Source organism: Jaculus jaculus, chromosome 20 (assembly GCF_020740685.1).
Source record: "Jaculus jaculus isolate mJacJac1 chromosome 20, mJacJac1.mat.Y.cur, whole genome shotgun sequence".
In the NCBI taxonomy this organism is placed as follows: Eukaryota; Metazoa; Chordata; class Mammalia; order Rodentia; family Dipodidae; genus Jaculus; species Jaculus jaculus.
In genome coordinates, this window is record NC_059121.1 from 12182334 (window position 1) to 12204477 (window position 22144).

The 22144-nt window shown below is 42.2% G+C and overlaps 1 protein-coding gene across 4 annotated transcripts in view; it reads left to right on the forward strand.

Moving 5' to 3' along the window:
• The window catches only part of Sgtb (small glutamine rich tetratricopeptide repeat co-chaperone beta), a 48318-nt gene that overhangs the window by 12124 nt on the left and 14050 nt on the right, over positions 1-22144 (forward strand). For all 4 annotated transcript variants that reach the window (XM_045138905.1, XM_004671181.2, XM_045138906.1 and 1 more), the window contains 3 exons: positions 1753-1822; positions 4246-4345; positions 16442-16546. In XM_045138905.1, coding sequence (XP_044994840.1) covers positions 1753-1822; positions 4246-4345; positions 16442-16546 — 275 coding nt within the window. The remainder of the gene's footprint in view (positions 1-1752; positions 1823-4245; positions 4346-16441; positions 16547-22144) is intronic.

Sequence of the window (22144 nt, forward strand, 5' to 3'; positions counted from 1 at the left end):
CCAGCCTGACATTTTTTGTTCTAATATTTTTTTTTGCCTAGAGAAAGATTTTTTTAAAGGACAAAACTCATATTCTTTGTCAGTGATTTTGCACTTGTGAACATTTCATTTCTCAAAGGCATATTTGCCATTTTGCATGTATTAATTTCATTGGTACTTTAGTTAAGACAAAGGTAGTAGAAAACATATTTTAAATGTAGCACATAGGTATAAGTAGCTCTAAATTATACATATTTCAAAATTATAGATATTTTAAACTTTGGAATCTAGATTAAAAGCAATATAATCTTAAGAAGGTCTTCCAGAAATGGAGACATACGTTATGTTCTCATTGCCACTCAAAGTATTTCTGAATTAAAAACATTTATGTACATATTTGAGAGAGAGTAGCCACTGCAAATGAACTCCAGACTTATGCACCACTTTGTGCATCTGGCTTTATGTGGGTATTGGGGAATTGAACTTGGTTCCTTAAGCTTTGCAGACAAGCACCTGAACTACTGAGCCACCTCTCTAGCCCATTTCTGAATTTTTAAATGTAGTTTTTATAAGTGCCTTTGCTTTGAATCTAAGTACAAAAGACATTTGAGGATTATCTTTGGTGCAGAATTTCATGTTGGTTTTCATTCTTTAATAAGATAAATATATGCTCATTGTTTAAAATACTTGCACAATATAGAAAGATATAATGAAGAGACTGAAAGTTTTTCTTTCAGATATCAGTACTGTTAACTGTTAACCTTTTGATATGTACCTTTCCAATCTTTGGGTTTAAAGCTGTGTGTGTATGTGCACGCACGTGTGCATGCACATTTATGTATGTCTTTAGTGATCATGGTATAAATGCCTTTTTATTGGTATACCATGATTTTTGATTTAGTATATGTCTTAGACAAGTTAGTAAATATTTTCCCTCAGAAGATTTCTGTTCATATATTCACATTCTACTTTTGTCTTATGAAGTGAAATTGCTGGGTATGAAAGAGCAGATTGAAAATTTTTGAAAAAAAAATTTGAAGCTGGGTCCTATGGCAGGTCTGTGATCTCAATTACTTGGGAGTTGTGGCAGGAGAATCACAAGTGTGGAGCCTACTTAGGCTACAGAGTGATTTCTAGACTTGGCTGGGTAACTGAGAGAAACCTTGTCTTAAAATAGTTACCAAAAAAAAAAAAAAACCAAAAAACAAAAAACAAAACTGAGGATATAGATAAGTGGCAGAGCTCCTACCTAGCATTATGGAACCCTAGATTCAGTCCTCAGCATGAAAAAAAAATTAATTCTCAGTTGCCCAGTATTATCTAGAAAAGCTTAACAACTCATATTTCTAACAAAAGTATGTGCAAGGGGCCGGAGAGGTGGCTTAGCGATTAAGTGCTTGCCTGTGAAACCTAAGGATCCCAGTTCAAGGCTTGATTCCCCAGGACCCGCATTAGCACATGGGGATGCATGCGCATCTGGAGTTTGTTTGCAGTGGCTGGAGGCCCTGGCATGCCCATTCTCTTGCTCTCTCTCTCTGCCTCTTTCTCTCTCTGTTGCTCTCAAATAAATAAAAAACAACAACAAAAATAACCTTTAAAAAAGGTTACATGCAAGGATGTTTCCTCAGATCTTATTAATACTTATTTAGGTTGTTACGTTTAGTGACATCAGGTACCAATGAGTTACTGAAATGTGGGTATTTTATTATTATCTGTAGTTCTGGGATGACTGTATAAGCAAATAGAAGCACATTAACTTTCATTCAATTTTAGGGTGACATCCCGCCCCTCTCAAAGTCTTTGCCTGAAGATGTGGGGAAAGCCGACCAGTTGAAAGATGAAGGTAAATATTGCATACAGAAATTACTTCCTGAAACTCTGGAGATAGTAACGGATTTGGTTTGATCCTGGTTTATGCTGCTAAGGCTGGATTGTCACATACCCTCAGGGCACTGGTGAAGCAGAGGCAAATGTGATAGGTAAGAAGCCTGGTGTTACAGCATGGCTGTGGGCAGAAGAGGCCTGGCCAGTCAGTCTTTCATAACCCTTGCTTGTCAGATAACTTTGAAGGATGGTTAATTGGGTGGAGATGGCTCAGTGGCTATAGGCAATTGTGTGCATAGCCTGCTAGCCTGGGTTCAAATCCCCAGCCCCCACATAAAGCCAGAAGCAAAAAGTGGTACAGGTGTCTGGAGTTCATTTAAAATGGCAAGAAGCCTTATGCCCATATATAGACTAATTAATTAAAAATTCAATATAAAGCTGGCACACCTTTAATCCCAGTACTTAGCAGGCAGAGGTAGGAGGATTGCCATGAGTTTGAGGCTACTTCATAGTAAATTACTTCGTAGTAAATTCCAGGTCAGCCTGAGCTAGAGTTAGACCCTACCTTGGAAAACCAAAAAAAAAAAAAAATTCAATAAAACTGTTTGCTGGTAACTGGATACTATTTAATCCAAATTCTTTATGCTTAATCCAAAAGAAAAAAATTAATTTTAAGTGTTATTTTAACTTTTATTTCCCCAGGATGCTTCTTAGTTCTTTGAAATTTATTGCTGTATGCAAATGCCATTTGTCTTGTTAGCTAATACATTCAGTAATCACATACAATTTTTTTAATAACTGAGTACCAAAGCATCTTCAGTGTGTTTCTTTCTTTCTGTTACATCATTACATGATGATCATCTTCTTACTCTTTTGTTTTGTTTTGTTTTGTTTTGTTTGAGGTAGGGTCTCACTATAGCCCAGGCTGATCTGGAATTCTTCTGCATTGGGCACTGTGGTCTCCCTCATTTACTGGAATGGGAATTTTCACTTCTGCACACTGGGTCTTACTAGTGCATTGGGCACTGTGGTCTCCCTCATTTACTGGATGGGAATTTTCACTTCTGCACACTGGGTCTTACTAGTGCATTGGGCACTGGTGCGCTCCCTCATTTACTGGAATGAGAATTTTCACTTCTGCACACTGGTTCTGACTAGTGCATTGGGCAGTGGTGCGCTCCCTCATTTACTGGAATGGGAATTTTCACTTCTGCACACTGGGTCTTACTAGTGCATTGGGCACTGTGGTCTCCCTCATTTACTGGATGGGAATTTTCACTTCTGCACACTGGTTCTGACTAGTGCATTGGGCACTGTGGTCTCCCTCATTTACTGGAATGGGAATTTTCACTTCTGCACACTGGGTCTTACTAGTGCATTGGGCACTGGTGCGCTCCCTCATTTACTGGAATGGGAATTTTCACTTCTGCACACTGGGTCTTACTAGTGCATTGGGCACTGGTGCGCTCCCTCATTTACTGGAATGAGAATTTTCCATTCTACATATTGGTTCTTGGTAGTGCCTTGGGCGCTGGTGCTCTCCCTCATATACTGGAATGGCAGAGTTAGAGTCATAGCGAATATTTTATTTTGCTGACCTGTTATAACCTACTTAAGTCATTGCCAGATGTATATACAGATGCCCTTCCTGAAAATCAGTTCATAAGCTAGCCATGGCATCTAAAATCTTCTTTCTAGAAACTAATCTTCTAAAATCCCCTTTAAAAAGATTATATCCCCTTTAAAAAGGGATAGCACATAAAAGTATTATCTGCCAAGACCATATGAGCAGATTTGTTTCACCAGCTTTTAGCAGCCTGCCTCATGTGGCTGCTCAGTATGTGATTGGACAGTGGAGAGTGGAAGTTCAGGCCTGGCTTGAGAAAGTGGCTGAGGACGGGCATAGAGCAGCTCTAGGTAGGAGCAAAGTGAGCAAGCTGAACGGTAGAAGAGATTGTTTGCCACAGATAGTCATGAAGGTTGCATTTCCTCACACAAGGCTGGATTCTACAATGTTGACAAACATTAATTTCTAAGACTTCACATTATTAAAATGATCCTGAAATAAGGAATATCAACTCTATAGTACAAGGTAAAATTGACCTTCAGTGTGACTGAATAGTATTGTCTGACCTTTATAGTATTGTTATTTCTAAAAGATTTTTCTTTTTTCTTTTTTTTTTCACTCAAGAATTTATTTATTTATCCATTTGAAGTAGGGTCTCACTCTAGCCCGGGTAGACATGGAATTCAGTCTGTAGCCCAGGCTGGCCTTGAACTCATGGTCATACTCTTTTCTGAAGCCTCCCACATGCTAGTGTGATAGGTGTGAGACATCACATCCAACTAGAGGCTGTTGTTCATGGTATTAAAATGTATAGGTCATACTTTCCACCGTTTTCACACATTCTGCTTACTGTTTCCTTATTTCTCTGACTTTAGGTAACAACCACATGAAAGAAGAAAATTATGCTGCAGCCGTGGAATGTTATACACAGGCAATTGAATTGGATCCCAATAATGCGGTTTATTATTGTAACAGGTAATATAGTACTGTGTGTCAGGTCTCCATCCTTAGCTGTTTGGATTCATAACTCTTAAGGAAAACTGTCAAGAAGGAGCGAAAAGAAACTGAACATTCAGAGGCCATCCATCTTAGTAACCTTTTAGCATTCTTTTGTTTTACGTAAGTGCATTCTGTTTTAGATTCACTTTGATCACTGAACATGCCATAAGCATTCCCTAATTTATTTAAATTCTTCATAAACATTATTCAAATGGTTATAAATAGGTTTATTACTTCCTTTTTGTATATCTGGCACCTGTCATTGTGTTTAGCAGTCAAGTATTCAGTATTATTTTTGAGTAAGTGGTTGGGTGTGCCTTGATTTATTTAACTATTGGCCTACTGTGAACATTAAAGGTTGCTTCTGTTGTTCTCAGTATTATCAAGGTGCTGGTGAACATCCATATTTCTAACGTCTTTTCCTGGATTTTGGATTTATTCCTAGAAATGCATTTGGTTGGTTTACCAGTTTATAAACTTTGAAAATTGAGGCTAATGCAAAATTGGTCCAACTTCTTTTTTTCTCAAAATTTTTTTAAACAACTTCCATGATTATAAACAATATCCCATGGTAATACCCCCCCCCACTTTGTCCTTTGAAACTCCATTCTCCATCATATCCCCTCCCCATCTCAATCAGTCTCTGTTTTATTTTGATGCCATGATCTTTTTGTCCTATTATGATGGTCTTGTGTAGGTAGTGTCAGGAACTATGAGGTCATGGATATCCAGGCCATTTGTGTCTGGGGGGAGCACATTGTAAGGAGTCCTACCCTTCCTTTGGCTCTTACATTCTTTCCACCACCTCTTTTGCATTAGACCCTGAGCCTTGGAAGGTATGATAGAGATATTACAGTATTGAGCCCTCCGGTCACTTCTTTCCAGCACCATGATACCTTCTGATTCATCCCAAGATCACTGCCATCTGAAAAGAGAAGACTCTCTACCAAAAGTGAGAGTAGTGTTAATATAAGGGTATGAACATTAAGAGAAGTGCTTACTGAGCAATTTGATATGGTCCTACTTCTTTAGTAATTCCCTCCTCTAGAAATATATATTTTTGACATACTCTTTAAAGCACTAGTGACTCAAATGATTATCATTGTTTTAATGTCTTTTTCCACATGTTACCTAATTTACATTTAATTATTCTTGAGGCTGGACATGTATGTTTCAAATGTTGGCTGTGTATAGTTTATTTCTCCTAAAAGGTTTTGGTTTTTTGAGGTAGGGTCTGGAACATACTCTGTAGTGTCAAGATGGTTTCGAACTCAACAGTGATTCTCTTGTCGCAGACTCCCAAGTGCTGGAATTAAAGGCATGTGCCACCATGCCCAGCTTCTAAAAGTTTTATTCTTATTGTTTATAAACTGATGCATATGTCTTTTCCAACTCATATGTTAAAAACCAAACTCTGGTGTTATGGATTTGGAGTTGAGGAATGGGACTAATTCTCTTATAGAATAGACTCTGCCCCTCCTGGCTTGTGAGGACAGTAGGAAGCGTAGCTATTTCAGGCCTTATCCTGTTTAACCTCAGCCTTTATTCTCTTCTAGATTCTGCCCATTTAAAAAAAAAAAAGATTGTGGCGTGTGTGTGTGTGTGTGTGTGTGTGTGTGTGTGTAAACACAACAGGGTCTCTTGCTTCTGAAAATAAACACCAGACACTTGTGCCTACTTTTTGATTCAGCTTTATGTGTGTGCTGGGGAATTAAACCATGGCCAACAGGATTTGCCTGCATGTGCCCTTACCCACTGAACCTGTTCACTCCAGCCCTGATTCTGCCCATTTTAATTGGGATCTGACCCCTGAAGACTTCATTTGAGAGGATTTTGTTGTTGTTGTTGTTGTTGTTTTTAACCTGGCTTTTGTCTGGGTTTAGTCACATGAGGTGCTGGCAGAGACTGAAGGTAGAAGGACAGTGTTTTCATGTGATGGTATGTATTGAGCCAGGACTACTTCTCATTCTTGGCTCCCATTTTCACACAAGACTCCTGTTGTGGGCCTAACAGAGTTGGGATTTTGAACTCTGCACTCGGACTGTCCTTCTAGCTTAGGAATGGTCTTGCTTCCTGTTGTTTGCTGCTGTTAGTCTGTGGGCTGCTATATACTTTGGCCTCTCAGCTTGTCTGTCACCTTATGAATTCCTTGCATGAAATTGTTTAATGTAAACAGAATTTCCAATACAACTTTCTACAGTGCTGAAAATGTTCTGTATCTGCATAGTCTAATGCAGTAACTTCTAGCCATAGTGAGTATTCTGAATACTCTGCAGTGTTCTGTGTGTGATATATCAGCCTTGCACAGCCATTTTCCTGTTCCCCGACTCTGCAGTGTTCTGTGTGTGATCTATCAGCCTTGCACAGCCATATTCCTGTTCCCACACTCTGCAGTGTTCTGTGTGTGATCTATCAGCCTTGCACAGCCATTTTCCTGTTCCCTGATTCTGCAGTGTTCTGTGTGTGATCAATCAGCCTTACACAGCCTTTTTCCTGTTCCCCGACTCTGCAGTGTTCTGTGTGTGATCTATCAGCCTTGCACAGCCATATTCCTGTTCCCACACTCTGCAGTGTTCTGTGTGTGATCTGTCAGCCTTGCACAGCCACTTTCCTGTTCCCTGATTCTGCAGTGTTCTGTGTGTGATCAATCAGCCTTACACAGCCATTTTCCTGTTCCCCGACTCTGCAGTGATCTGTTTGTGATCTGTCAGCCTTGCACAGCCATTTTCCTGTTCCCACACTCTGCAGTGTTCTGTGTGTGATCTGTCAGCCTTGCACAGCCATTTTCCTGTTCCCACACTCTGCAGTGTTCTGTGTATGATCTGTCAGCCTTGCACAGCCATTTTCCTGTTCCCACACTCTGCAGTGTTCTGTGTGTGATCTGTCAGCCTTGCACAGCCATTTTCCTGTTCCCACACTCTGCAGTGTTCTGTGTGTGATCTGTCAGCCTTGCACAGCCATTTTCCTGTTCCCACACTCTGCAGTGTTCTGTGTGTGATCTGTGAGCCTTGCACAGCCATTTTCCTGTTCCCCGAATCTGCAGTGTTCTGTGTGTGATCTATCAGCCTTGCACAGCCATTTTCCTGTTCCCACACTCTGCAGTGTTCTGTGTGTGATCTATCAGCCTTGCACAGCCATTTTCCTGTTCCCACACTCTGCAGTGTTCTGTGTGTGATCTGTCAGCCTTGCACAGCCATTTTCCTGTTCCCACACTCTGCAGTGTTCTGTGTGTGATCTATCAGCCTTGCACAGCCATTTTCCTGTTCCCACACTCTGCAGTGTTCTGTGTATGATCTGTGAGCCTTGCACAGCCATTTTCCTGTTCCCCGAATCTGCAGTGTTCTGTGTGTGATCTGTGAGCCTTGCACAGCCATTTTCCTGTTCCCCGACTCTGCAGTGTTCTGTGTGTGATCGATCAGCCTTGCACAGCCATTTTCCTGTTCCTGACTCTGCAGTGTTCTGTTTGAGATCTGTCAGCCTTGCACAGCCATTTTCCTGTTCCCACACTCTGCAGTGTTCTGTGTGTGATCTGTCAGCCTTGCACAGCCATTTTCCTGTTCCCACACTCTGCAGTGTTCTGTGTGTGATCTGTGAGCCTTGCACAGCCATTTTCCTGTTCCCACACTCTGCAGTGTTCTGTGTGTGATCTGTCAGCCTTGCACAGCCATTTTCCTGTTCCCACACTCTGCAGTGTTCTGTGTGTGATCTATCAGCCTTGCACAGCCATTTTCCTGTTCCCACACTCTGCAGTGTTCTGTGTGTGATCTGTCAGCCTTGCACAGCCATTTTCCTGTTCCCACACTCTGCAGTGTTCTGTGTGTGATCTATCAGCCTTGCACAGCCATTTTCCTGTTCCCACACTCTGCAGTGTTCTGTGTATGATCTGTGAGCCTTGCACAGCCATTTTCCTGTTCCCCGAATCTGCAGTGTTCTGTGTGTGATCTGTGAGCCTTGCACAGCCATTTTCCTGTTCCCCGACTCTGCAGTGTTCTGTGTGTGATCGATCAGCCTTGCACAGCCATTTTCCTGTTCCTGACTCTGCAGTGTTCTGTTTGAGATCTGTCAGCCTTGCACAGCCATTTTCCTGTTCCCACACTCTGCAGTGTTCTGTGTGTGATCTGTCAGCCTTGCACAGCCATTTTCCTGTTCCCACACTCTGCAGTGTTCTGTGTGTGATCTGTCAGCCTTGCACAGCCATTTTCCTGTTCCCCGAATCTGCAGTGTTCTGTGTGTGATCTATCAGCCTTGCACAGCCATTTTCCTGTTCCCACACTCTGCAGTGTTCTGTGTGTGATCTATCAGCCTTGCACAGCCATTTTCCTATTCCTACACTCTGCAGTGTTCTGTTTGTGATCTGTCAGCCTTGCACAGCCATTTTCCTGTTCCCACACTCTGCAGTGTTCTTGTGTGATCTGTCAACATTGCACAGCCATTTTCCTGTTCCCCGAATCTGCAGTGTTCTGTGTGTGATCTATCAGCCTTGCACAGCCATTTTCTTGTTCCCCGATTCTGCAGTGTTCTGTGTGTGATCTGTGAGCCTTGCACAGCCATTTTCCTGTTCCCCGACTCTGCAGTGTTCTGTGTGTGATCTATCAGCCTTGCACAGCCATTTTTCTGTTCGTGGTCACCAGGCCTGCTACCTCTGGTTTTCTCTCTCTCTCTCTCTCTCTTTCAACTTATTTGAGAGCATAAGAGAGTGGGTGCCTCTTGCCTATGTGAACATATTCTAGATGTGTGTGCCACTTTGTGCCCCTGGCTTTACGTGTGCACTGGGGAATTGAACCCAGGCTATTAGGCTTTTCAAGCAAGTGCTTTTAACCACTGAGCAATCTGTCTAGCCCTTTGCTTTTACCTTTAATATGTTATTTATGGGAGGATTATATCCATAAAGAATTTACTTAGCCATACTGGAATGCTCCACTTTCTTTCTTTGCATGCACATAAAATATTTCTTACTAATTGATTCTAACAATCTAGTCTATAAAACAGAAAATCCAAAAACAAGTTAGGGGAAAGGAAATTCCCCAAGCTGTGGTTTAATATTTGTATTACATTCTTTATAACCAGATGAGTTAATGTTACATGTTTTAATGTAGTAGACATGACCTTGAAAATAAATGCATTTCAGGGAATTGAGATGTTATGACCAGATATAAATGTCATAAAATTGCCCATTTAGGGCTTGGAAGATGATTTAGTGAGAAAAGCACTTGGCATGAAGATGAGTTCTGTCCTCAGCATCCACATCAAAAGCCCCAGTGCTGAAGGGGGCAGAAACAGGAAGATTTCTCAGGCTCACTGGTCAGTCAGGTCTAACTGAGAACTGGTGAGCTTCACGTTCAGTGAGAGACTCTGTCTCAAAGAGCCAAAGCCAGAGAGTCCTAGAGGAGGACACCCGACATCCTCTTCAGACCTCCTCACGTGCATGTGCATCTGTGCATCAAGGTGCATATACCACACAGCACCACATGTTCTACACACATATGCCCAAAAGGTACCAAACACAATGAACTATGCTATATTCTTATTAGTTATATAGAAAATGTGAGCCATTTTTCATGAAATTAGAATTTATTAATCTCATGTCTGCTTTACTGTATGGGGTGAGGTCCTTTTAATTATTGTCATGCTTCCCTTTGCATTTAAATATTGTCTCCCCAAGAGTTCAGTAATGGGTCATGCTAACCAATATTAAACAAAATAGTTTATATACTTAACACAAATGTTGAATAAAACTAGTATAATTTGGGGGATTTTGTTTTGAGACTCTTGCCACTGTATTTCAACAGCCTGTAGCCTTGTCAACTACTCCTGGTTATTTTTCTCAGCCAATTGGCTGCTAAGAATTAGAAGCTTAGAATCACAGATTATTTTACTACTTCTTTCTGTGGTCTAAGAGTAGTCAAGATATCTGTCATATTCTAAGCTCACAGTTTACTTCTTATGAAAGTACTTTTTATTTGTTAGAAAGGGATGATTTGGTGCAGCTCTTTTACATGAGTCTTTTCTGGTATACCTGTTATTTTGTACTTATGGATTCTACTGGACTTACTTTAGGCACAAGAAAGACGAATACTTTTCTTTCATCTTTAACATCTAGCACTTGCCCCAGTCTTAACAGTTCTATGGGCTTAGCATATGTCCTTCCTTTTCGTATATACATTTGCTGTCTTTCTGTAGGTGAATGGCATAGATTAGAGTTGATATCTATTTGTGTCCTCTATAGCAGGTGGCATTGTGTCCAGAGAATTGTGTTGGGTGGATGGAGCATTTATCAACAATACAAGAAATCCCCTGTGATGTTGAAGCAACTACATACATTAACACTTCTGTCCTTAGAACAACAAATGATGAGTGTGGGGCTGAAGCAGCTGTAGGTGCTCTGTAGTACAGTGTGAAACGAGTAGCTGTTTTCTGTGACTTTTGTCCCTTTACAGATTTGGTGCTCTTGTTTCTTTCTATGACCTCATGCTGGGTGTGTTACTTTACCTCTAGTAGGCTACTGCGTCTGGGCTGGAGGTCTGGATAGTTGATGGCTTAAGGCAAGCATTAGGATACACAGGAGATGGTAGAAGACATTTGGGGTTGGAGAGCAGTTCACAGTCCAAAATCAAGAACCCTACGGCCACGGAAAGAAAGATTGCTAGTAGTAGAAAGATGGGAATGGAACTCCATGATTTTTTTTTTGAGGGGGTGTCTCATTGTAGCCCGGGCTGGCCTTGAACTCACAGTGACCCTCTAAACTCAGTCTCCTGAGTGTGTTGGGATTATGGGTATGAGCTACTAAACCTGCCTAATTTTCCTCTTTTTTTCCTTCATTTGTTTCTTTTTTTTTCTCTCTCTTTAAGGATGTTTTATTTACTTGCAAGGAGAAAAGACACACACACACACACACACACACACACACACACACACACACACAGAATGAGAATATGGATGGATGCACATGCCAAGGCCTGTAGCCACTGCAAACAAACTCCAGATACAAGCATACAAAAAGAACCACTTTGTGCATCTGGCTTTACATGGGTACTCGGGAATCAAACCGCAGGCATTGGGCTTTGTAGGCAAGCACCCTAACCACTGAGCCATCTCTCCAGCACCCCTTTTATTGCATAGGGTCTCACTCTAGGGCAGGCTGATCTGGGACTCACCCTATAGTCCCAGGCTGGTCTCAAACTCAGAGACATCCTCCTACTTCTGCCTCCCAAGTGCTGGGATTAAAGGTGTGTGCCACCACACCTGGTTGAAACACTTTTGTTTCTGTAGTTCTGGGAATTGAACTCAGGGCCTTGGGTAGTCACTTAACAATTTTTTTTCCAAGGTAGGGTTTCGCTGTAGCCCAGGCTGACCTGGAATTCACTATGTAGTCTCAGGGTGGCCTCGAACTCACAGTGATCCTCCTACCTCTGCTTCCCAAGTGCTGGGATTAAAGGCGTGCGACCCCACTCGGCTCACTTAGCAATTTTTAAGCATCATTTTCTTCACTTACTCAATAAGTCTAACGCAAACTGCTTTGAAAGGTGTTAAGAGGAGTGGTAATCCACAAAGAGCCTTGGTCGTCACAGACTGTGTCTTTCAAAACATACTGTAGCAAAGGTGGTGTGTGTCTAGAATCTCCGCTGTGGAGATCAAGCTCGGCAGGCTGATCTTCACTTTGAGGCCAACCTGGGCTGCAAAGTAATACCTTGTTTTGTTTTGTTTTTTTCCAAAGCAAAACAATCCAGCAAAAAAAAAAAAAAAATGCCTGAACAATTCCTTCCAAAAGTAAAGCCAAAATAAAAACTTCAAGTTTTGTTTTAGTTGTAGGCATAAATTTTTGCTATAGTTATTTATGGATGCTACTGGAAATGTGAGGTAGCTATGGATTTGCTTTATTAATATAGTAGGGCACAAATTACAAATTATGTTCATGCTTTTGTTTTAATGAGAACAAAGCCCTAGTCTCTTCTCTTCTCTTATCTGCCCCAGATCTTGTATTCCCATCAGTGTGTATACTCACCTTCCTGCAAGCAAGCATGAAGGGCAGAGTTCTTGGCTTCAGTGTTAAAAAATTAAATTTAGGAAGCCAAACAAGGCACTGAGAATCAAACCCAGGTCCTTGGACATGCTAGGCAAGCACTCTACCACTAAGCTACATGCCTAGCTCTGTTATGCAACTGTGCTCTCCTTTGATCTAGAAAGCATATTTAAAGAGAAGCATAAAGGATGATACTCTAATCTCTGCCTTGACACTGACAAGGAGATAAGGAATAAAGGCAGGAGGATTCGACTCAGAAAGAGAGTGGGTAGAAGAAAAGAGGGTGACTATGTTTTAGTCTTGACAGCTTTAGATCACAAATGGTAAGCTAGGGCAAACGTGGATTTATGCAGCTGACAAAAGGAAGAATTGAAACAATAGCTGGGCCCTGGGGGACAGGAAAACAAAACAAAGCCCGGCTTTGTCTGAATCTTCAAGCCTGTCCATGTCTGTGCTGAATAATTATGTATGTGTGCTCTGCCTTTGCTGTCTGGAGATGAGGGCCGAGCTAATGGGATTTCAGTGTAACACAGGCATACTCACCATGTCTGCAGACACCTTCACTTCCTTTGTCTTCAAGATCCCTGTTCGCAGATTTATAGAATGCCAGAGTCACAGGTACATTGGATGTGGCCTGTGAATGAGGAGACAGAATTGTCTTGCCTACTGAGATGCACTTAGCATAGATCTCATGCTTACTTTCTGGACAAGTTCCTCCATCCCACAGAGTATATCTAAATGTGAAAATGAGGTTTGGGCTTAGGAGATGGCTCAGTGGGTAAATATGCCATGCAAGCCTGAGGACCTGAGTTTGGATCTCCAGCAACCACATAAAAGCTGGACATGCTGGTATGTGGCTCACTAGCTAGCTAATCTAGCTAGATTGGTGAGGTCCAGGTTGAGTTGAGAGACCTTTTCTCAAAGAATAAGGTAAAAGACCACAGAGGAAGACCTCTGATGTTGACCTCTGGTCTCCACATGCATGTGTATACACACCATACTTACGAACATCAGAAGAGGTTTTTGGGTTTTCTTTTTTTTTTGCTTGTTTTTGTTGTTTGAGATCTGCTTTCTGGACATATCTATGTGTCACCAATTGAATTGACATATATATTATAAACTTGTGTAGGCTGGTCTTCACATTTTTCTAGTTAGATGCTGTGCTGCAGATGTGGTTGACTTAAAGAAGTTTTGGTAGATCTATATTCTCAATTTCAACTTCTGGGATTGACAGGATTACTTTTGGCTTCTTCTGTTCATGATTGAATTTTTGGTCATGGATACATAGCAAACATCTGGCTTACTATTTATGAATACTCAGTAATTATGGAGTACAATAATAAAATTGATGTGGAATAATCCTAATTTAGAGTTTGATGGGCAAAAGAGATTAGAAGGTATTTAAGAAGCAGTGAGCCAGGCGTGGTGGCACACACCTTTAATCTCAACACTTGGGAGGCAGAGGTAGGAGGATTGCTCTGAGTTTGAGGCCACCCTGAGACTCCATAGTGAATTGCAGGTCAGCCTGGGTTAGAGTGAGACCCTACCTCAAAAAAAAAAAAAAAAAAAGAGGAAGCAGTGAGGACTGTGGGGAGCAAAAGTCTTAAGTGGTGTTTTGTTTTAGTGTATGCTGATTGAGTTCAGTTGAGTCCCTGAAAAGACAATTAATTTCAATGAAGCAGATGATAATAAAACAAATTTAGGTCAATGAGAAAGCAAACGTGGGTATAAGAGAAGAATAAAGGTAACAAAGATGAGAGCAGTGAGCTGGGCGTGGTGGCGCACATCCTTAACCCCAGCATCAGAGGCAGAGGTAGGAGGATCACCATGAGTTCGAGGACACCCTGAGACTACATAGTGAATTCCAGGTCAGCCTGAGCTAGAGTAAGACCCTACCTCAAAAAAAAAAAAAAAAATGAGAGCAGTGCTTCTCAGAAGATCCTGGGAGAGGACTGAGTTCAAAAAGCTGGGGGTTATTGTTGAGAACTTTTTAAAAATTATTTTATATTTATTTATTTATTTGATGGAGAAAGAGAGAGACAATGGGCGTGCCAGGGCTTCCAACCACTGCAAATGATCTTCAGATGCTTGTGCCCCCTTGTGTATCTGGCTAATATGGGTCCTGTGGAATCAAACCTGGTTTGGCTTTGCAGGCAAATACCTTAACCACTAAGCCATCCTTCCAGCCCTTGTTGAGAACTTTTATCAGTAGACTCAAGAATGCTGAGGAACCTAAGTCAGTTTCATGGTTTGCAAGCCAAGCTTTCTGAATGTGCTTCCTTCCTTTATTAGTAGAAGGGACCCTCATTTGGGGAGTTAGTGTTTGAAATAGCAGGGTCTTCAGCACAGCATCGCTCTTGGGGATGGTGCGAATCCATGAAAGCATCACTGTGCCCTGGTCCTCATGCTTGATCCCAAGCAATGGACCACTGCTGCTCATCAGCTGTGCACACTGGCTACTCACACTGCTGTCTTCTGAGTTTGCATCTTGTTAAGAACTGTCCATTGACAACTGTTGTAAATACAGACAATGTACTGAGATCATAATCCTTTCTCACCAACCTCCCTTTCCCCCTTCCCAACTCCCCTCCACTGAACTCCTTCTTCTTTCCAAATAGGCTCCTATTTTGATACCATTATTTTTTTCTCCAAGGTGTACAGGTCGTGTGTAGTTAGTATTAGCCACTGTGAGGTCATGAATATCAAGGCCACTTTGTGTCTGGAAGATTGCATTGTAAGCAGTCTTTCCCTATTTTTGGCTCTTAAATTCTTTCCGCCAGCTCTTCCACAGTGGTCCCTGAGTCTTGGAGGGTGTGGCAGAGATGTCTCAGTGCTAAACACGCCACTGTCACTTCTCCTCAGCACTGTGGTGAGTTTTGAGCACCGCCATCTGAAAAGAGAAGCTTCTTTAACCAAAAGTGAGAGTAACATTAAGATCTGTGCATCAGCATAACTGTTTAGTTTGGTGAGTATAATATATGAATTTAGCTAGACAACAGTAGTCATTTGAGAATGCATCTTATACCGTCTATTATTTCCTTCCATTTCTTGAGGGAATGGCTCCTGTGGAAGAGAGGTCACACGGAGATTTTTATATAGGCAAATGATGTTTTCTTCAGCTGTTTTGGTCTTTTTAAATTTTTGCTGAGGTAGGTTATAAGAACTTCTGTAAGAGTGAAAGATCTTTCTGCATCAGAAGTGAATCATGTCGGTTTGTTGGAATATTTTATTACACTATTAAAGCAACCACTTCATAGTGACTGTTTACTCTGTGTGCTTCCTTGGTAGTCCATGTACTGTAGTGCTCTCAGGGTTCTTTCTAGGCAGATTAGAATGGCAGTGAGCAGGTGGGTAAGTTGTATGACTTGCATTAAATACATACGAGTGGAAAGGAAGTTACATATTTTCTGACATTTTGAAGTATTTAAATTTTTTCATTGTGCAGTTGTCTTTGACAAGTTAACCTAGAAATTTGGGCTAGAGAGATGGCTCAATGGTTAAGACACTGCTTGCGAAACCTAAGGACCCCAGTTCAATTCCCCAGTACCTACATAAAGCCAGATGCATAAGGTGGCACATGTGTCTGGAGTTCACCTGCAGTGGCTAGAGGCCCTGGCACACCCATTTTCTCTCTCTCTTTTTCTCTTTCTTTTTCTCTGTACTGCTCTGCTTGCAGATATACATACATACATATATACATACATACATACATATATATATATATATATATATTTGTTTGTTTGTTTTGTTTTGTTTTGTTTTGTTTTGTGGTAGGGTTTTGCTCTAGCCCCGGCTGACCTGGAATTCACTATGTAGCCTCAGGGTGGCCTCGAACTCATGGCGATCCTCCTACCTCTGTCTTCCGAGTGCTGGGATTAAAGGCATGGGCCACCACGCCCAGCACCATTAAATATTTTTTTTTAAAAAGAGATTTATTAGGAGTGATTTAAAAATTGGGAAAAGAAGCATGTAGTTTCATTAGTACCTGATAAATCTAGATTAGTGCCTTGTAGTAATTATAATGAAATTAATAATAAATTTCTTTCTCTTAGGGCTGCTGCTCAAAGCAAATTGAGTCACTACACAGATGCGATAAAGGACTGTGAAAAAGCCATAGCAATTGATTCGCAGTACAGTAAGGCCTATGGGCGGATGGGGTAAGTTCTTGGGGAACGTTCAGTGCTATGTAGTAGCACCAGATAAACTTTTGATGGTTTGATTTTGAATTTCCTGCTTGGTTTTGTACCCTTTGAGCTACTAAGAAGATCAATATAACAAAAGGAAGGAAATGAATATACTTTCTCTGACCAGAAAATAAGATCAGCAGTTATTTTTTCCTTGACTGATTGTTGAAGAAAATCACATGACCATAGAGGCAGACTCATTTCTTAGCCATGGCCACAAGTGTCATACAAGGGCTGAATGCTGCCTGACAGCCTTACTATGTTTCCTTCTGGATTTACTTTTCCATTCTCTGGGATGAGTGTTTTCTTAGCTTCTCCCTTCAGATTTCTATTTCTGCCTTCATGGGACCCCTCAGCTGGTGAGATTGCTTACACGTGAGGACATAGTCATCGCTTACAGAATAGACACTTGTCTCCCTACTTCTGAGTCCACCCGTCTCCTTGCATTTGTACCAGTACCATTTGTCTTGTGTCCCTGTTAAAACCAGAGAGTCCTCACTTTGACCATCACCTCCATTCATGGTTTGAGATCTCAGCCCTTTGTGTGACCTCACATGTCACTGCCCTCTTTGTCTTCTGCAGCACTCTGATAGTAACACTTGCCACTGTTGGGCTCATTTTTTTACCCAGCGCTACTCTGCACTACGGGCTCATATCTCAGTTCCTCTTTTTTTTCCCCTACAAATTTGTCTTTGTCTCCTCCCTCCCTCCCTCCCACTCTCTCCCACTCTCTCCCGTTCTTTCTTTAGCCCATGCCAGTAGGGCTCTTGTCTGTATGACTGTGATGGTTTGTTTCCTATGACAACTCGACTGGGCTGAGAGATGATCAGATAGTAGGCAGAGCACTATTTCTAGGCATGTTTGTGAGGGTCTTTGTGGAAGGAATGAGCATTCGAAGCTGTGCATTTGGGTAAAGGTCATCCTTCCCAAGGTGGGTGGGCATCTCTCGTGCCATCTGTTGATGGTCCAAATGGAACAAAAAGGCAAAGGGAAGGTGAATTCACTGTTCTTGAGTTGGGACATCTACCTTCTACCCTCGGACCTTGTCATTCCTGGATCTCAAGCCTTTGGATTCTGACATGGAATTACACTGTCAGCTCCCCTGGTTCTCTCGTCTTCATGTTTGGAGTGGAGTACAGCACGAATTTTCTTGGGCATCTGGCATATACATGGCAAGTACTGGGACTTGTCAGCTTCCATAACTAGATGAGCCGACATCTAATCTCTTTGTCTATATCTGTCTCTCCACACTATCAGTTCTCTTTCTCTGCAGAGCTCTTAATACGCTCTCTGTATGAAGACAGGGCAATCCAAGACCATCAGTTTGGACATTATTTTTGTCAAAGCTAATTAGTGTAATCTTCTGTATTCTTGCTTTACCACATCTTTCAGGATTTGACACAGTTACTTCTGTCTCGAAGACTTCCTCCTCTAAGACTCATCATGCTTGCTTTTCGCCTTCCTTTCCCAGTTCTGCTCCTGCTCCTTCCTCTGCCTCCTCTGCGCAGGCTCTCCTTCACTGTTCCCGTGTGCTCTGTTCTCTCCCGACTTCATCCTGCCCTGCTTTGACATTCCACCGGTAGCTGTTCCTTGCTGTTTACAGATTCTGTATTTATGAATTGGTCTACCTGCTACTTAGTTTAAAACTAGTTCAGTACTGAGGTAAGATCCTTTTCTGGTCTTCCAAGGCAAAAAATTCATCTGATGTGTACTTTCTCATTGGAGGCTGAGTAATGTGACACATTTTGTTTGTTTGTTTGTTTGTTTTAGCTTATGCTGAAAAAGACTATTTGGTGGTACATTTCAAATTTTTTAAATTGATTTTTACTTATTTATGTGTGTGTGTGTCTGTGAGAGAGAGAGAGAGAGAGAGAGAGAGAAGGAAACAGAGAGAAGAGAAAACAGAGAATAGAGACACCAGGGCATTCAGCCACTGCAAACAAACTCCAGACGCATGCGCCACCTTGTGCATCTGCCTTATGTGGGCACTGGGGAATCAAACCTGGGTCCTTAAGCTTTGCAGGCAAGTGCCTTAACTGCCAAGCCATATCTCTAGCCCTTGGTGGTATATATATTTTTCTTTTTTCTGAGGTAGGGTTTCACTCTAGCTCAGGCTGACCTGGAATGCACTATGTAGTCTCAGGGCGGCCTCGAATTCATGGCGATCCTCCTACCTCTGCCTCCCGAGTGCTGAGATTAAAGGCGTGCGCTGCCACGCCTGGCCCCCTTACTGGTATATTTTAAAATATGTTGATGCTTTTCCTGTGACTTTGCTCTTTACAGTGGCCTTCAAGTCAGGCTGAGGTGATAAAAGTGCAAGAAGGATGTATCTTCCAGGCAAAATGGACCTGTGAAACAAAGTTTACTCTGACCTGAGCTAGTGGTATTGGCAATAGTTCAGTGCTAATGAATCAATACTACAGGTGAAGTATGTTCTTTTAGGTAAAGTACACATAAAGCAAGGTTATATAAGTTGATGACCAGAGGCTCATAGGAACCTAACCTTGTATTGTCCTTATGAACCACTGATCAGTATTTGCTAGTGCAGTGTTCACAGAAACTTGTGCTACCTTTTGCATCTGACTTACGTGGGTCCTGGGGAGTTGAACCAAGGTCCTTTGGCTTTGCAGGCAAATGCCTTAACTGCTAAGCCAGCCATCTCTTCATGGCAGGCCTTTTTTTTAGTGCAACAGAGTGGCAGAGAGAGAGAACGGGCGTGCTAGTGCCCCAGTCACTGCCGCCGAGCTCCCGACGTGTGCAGCCTGTGTGCGTGTGCCACCGTGCATCCGGCTTACGTGGGAGCTGGGGAGCAGAACACGAGTCCTCGGGCTTTTCAGGCACGTGCCTTAATCTCTAAGCCATCTCTGTGGCCCTGGTTTGCTTTTACGTCACTCAGGTGGTCTAGGTACGGCTACTGCTGCTGCTGTCTTGTTCATCCTAATTTTGCCCTTTAGCGTTTTTTATTTTTGCTTTGGGCGGGGAGAGAGATTTGGCGTGCCTGGGCCTCAGTCACTGCAGTCACACTCCAAACTGCTTTGCATCACCTCGTGCATCTGGCTTACGTGGGATCTGGAGAGTTGAACATGGGTCCTTAGCTTTGCAGGCAAGTGCCTTAATACTAAGCCATTTCTCCAGCCCTAATATTGCCCTTAAAAATTTTTGAGAGAGAGAGAGAGGGAGAGAGAAAGAGGCAGATAGAGAATAGATGTGCCAGGGCCTGTAGCCACTGCAAACGAACTCCAGATGCATGTGCCAACTTATGCATCTGGCCCATGTGGGCACTGAGGAATTAGAACCTGGGTCCTTAGATTTCTCAGGCAGGTGCTTTAACCACTAAGCCATCTCACTAGCCCCTAATGTTGTCTGTCCGTCCATGGTTGGAATTGGATTTTCTTAAATTTAGGAACTATTTCATCGTGGAATTCTTAGTATTTAAAATGGTACCTGGTACATAGTAGGATTTCAATATTTATTAATTGGCAACAATACTAAGGTATCTTCCAAAATTAACTAACAGAAACTAGTTAAGTTGTAAAAATTAACCTGTGGTTCATCCTGTATTTTATCTGCATAAGAAGTCTGTGAGGTAAATCAGAAGAGAAAGGCTCACATTAATTGGTTAAAACAGAACTCAGGTGGGTGGAGAGATGGTTTATTTGTTTTGTTTTTCGAGGTAGGCTCTTACTATAGACCAGGCTGACCTGGCATTCACTATGTAGTCTCAGGCTGGCCTTAAATTCGCAGTATTCCTCCTACCTCAGCCTCTGAGTGCTGGGGTTAAAGGCGTGTGTCACCACACCAGGCTGAGATGGCTCATTTAGTAAGATACTTATAATTCAGCATGAGGACCTGAGTTGGATCCCCAATACCCACATAAAAGCAAGGCCGGGGGCTGGAGAGATGGCTTAGCGGTTAAGCGCTTGCCTGTGAAGCCTAAGAACCCTGGTTTGAGGCTCGGTTCCCCAGGACCCACGTTAGCCAGATGCACAAGAGGGCGCACACATCTGGAGTTGATTTGCAGTGGCTGGAGGCCCTGGTGCACCCATTCTCTCTCTCTCTCTCTATCTGCCTCTTTCTCTCTCTGTCTGTTGCTCTCAAATAAATAAATAAAAATAGACAAGAAAAATTAAAAAAAAAAGCAAGGCCGACATTGCTGGGGAAGCAGAGACAGGAGGATTCCTGGGACTTATTGAATACCAGTCTAGCTGAATTGATGAGCTCCAGATTCATTGAGAGGCTGTGTCAAAAAATGAGGTAGATAAAGGGAAGAGAAAGGAAGGGAGGAGGATACTTAATAGGTTGATATTGTATATATGTAAGTACAATGGTTGTAATGGGGAGGTAATATGATGGAGAATGGAATTTCAAAGGGGAAAGTGTGGGGGTGGGGAGGGAGGGAATTACCATGGGATATTTTTTTATAATCATGGAAAATGTTAATAAAAATTTAAAAATTAAAAAAAAAATGAGGTAGAGGGGCTGGGGGGATGGCTTAGCAGTAAAGGCACTTGCCTGCAAAGCCTGAGGACCCATGTTCAACTCTCCAGGTCTCATGTAAGCCAGACGCACAAGGTGATGCAAGGTTGCACATGCATGCCAGGTTGCTGGAGGCCCTGGCATGCCCATCCTCTCCCACTACCTCCCATTTTCCCTTTCCCCCTCCCTCCCCCCACCTCCCACTTTCCTTTCCCCATCCCTCCTCCCCTCCCTCTCTCCTTTCTTCCGTCTCTCATGCAAACTCTTGCTCTTACTCCCTCTCATAAAAATAAAAGGGACAGTCTGTTGGGCTTGCCTCAAAAAAAAAAAAAAAATGAGAGTGATTGAGAAAGACACCTGATGTTCACCTCTGCCCTCTACACATACATACACAGTACAGATTTGCATGCACAGATGTGCACACCACGCTCACATAGACATGCCAAAAAGACCAACAGCCTGAGAACCAATGTAAACTCCCAACAGTATGCCTCCATAAATCATGTTGTTTAATTCTCAACTGGATGAAGGTAAACATTAAAATGTGTTGACAGACTCTTAGACTTGTCCTTAGGGTGGCACTTTTTTTTTTCTTTTTTCTTTTTATTAATTAGCTTTGTACTCAGACAATACTGTCAATTTGGTACCATTATTGGGCTCATCCATTACTTACCCCCTCCCCTTGGCCCCTCCTTGTTGAGGTATATGGATCATGGATTCTGGAGTTGGCCCACACTTATGGGTATGATAAATGTCTGTATATCATGACCCAACATGTGGCTCTGACATTCTTTCCGCCCCCTCTTCTGCAAAATTTCCCTGAGCCATGTTGGGTTCATTTTTGGTTTGCTTCAGAGATAAGGTGTTGGGGGCCTCTGGGGCTCTGGCTCTCTGATTTGGTAGGAGTTGATTTTTCTCTGTGTTGATCTCCTTCACCCTTGTGTTGGTACCCAGTTCACCAAGAAAACAGCACCCTTGCTTGTTTTCCAATTGTTCTTAGTTTCAGCTGGGGCTCTTTTGAGGTATGATGGGGTGGCTCTCTCCTTAGGATCTACATCTGTCTGAAAAAGAGAAGCAGATTCTCCAATGGAGAGT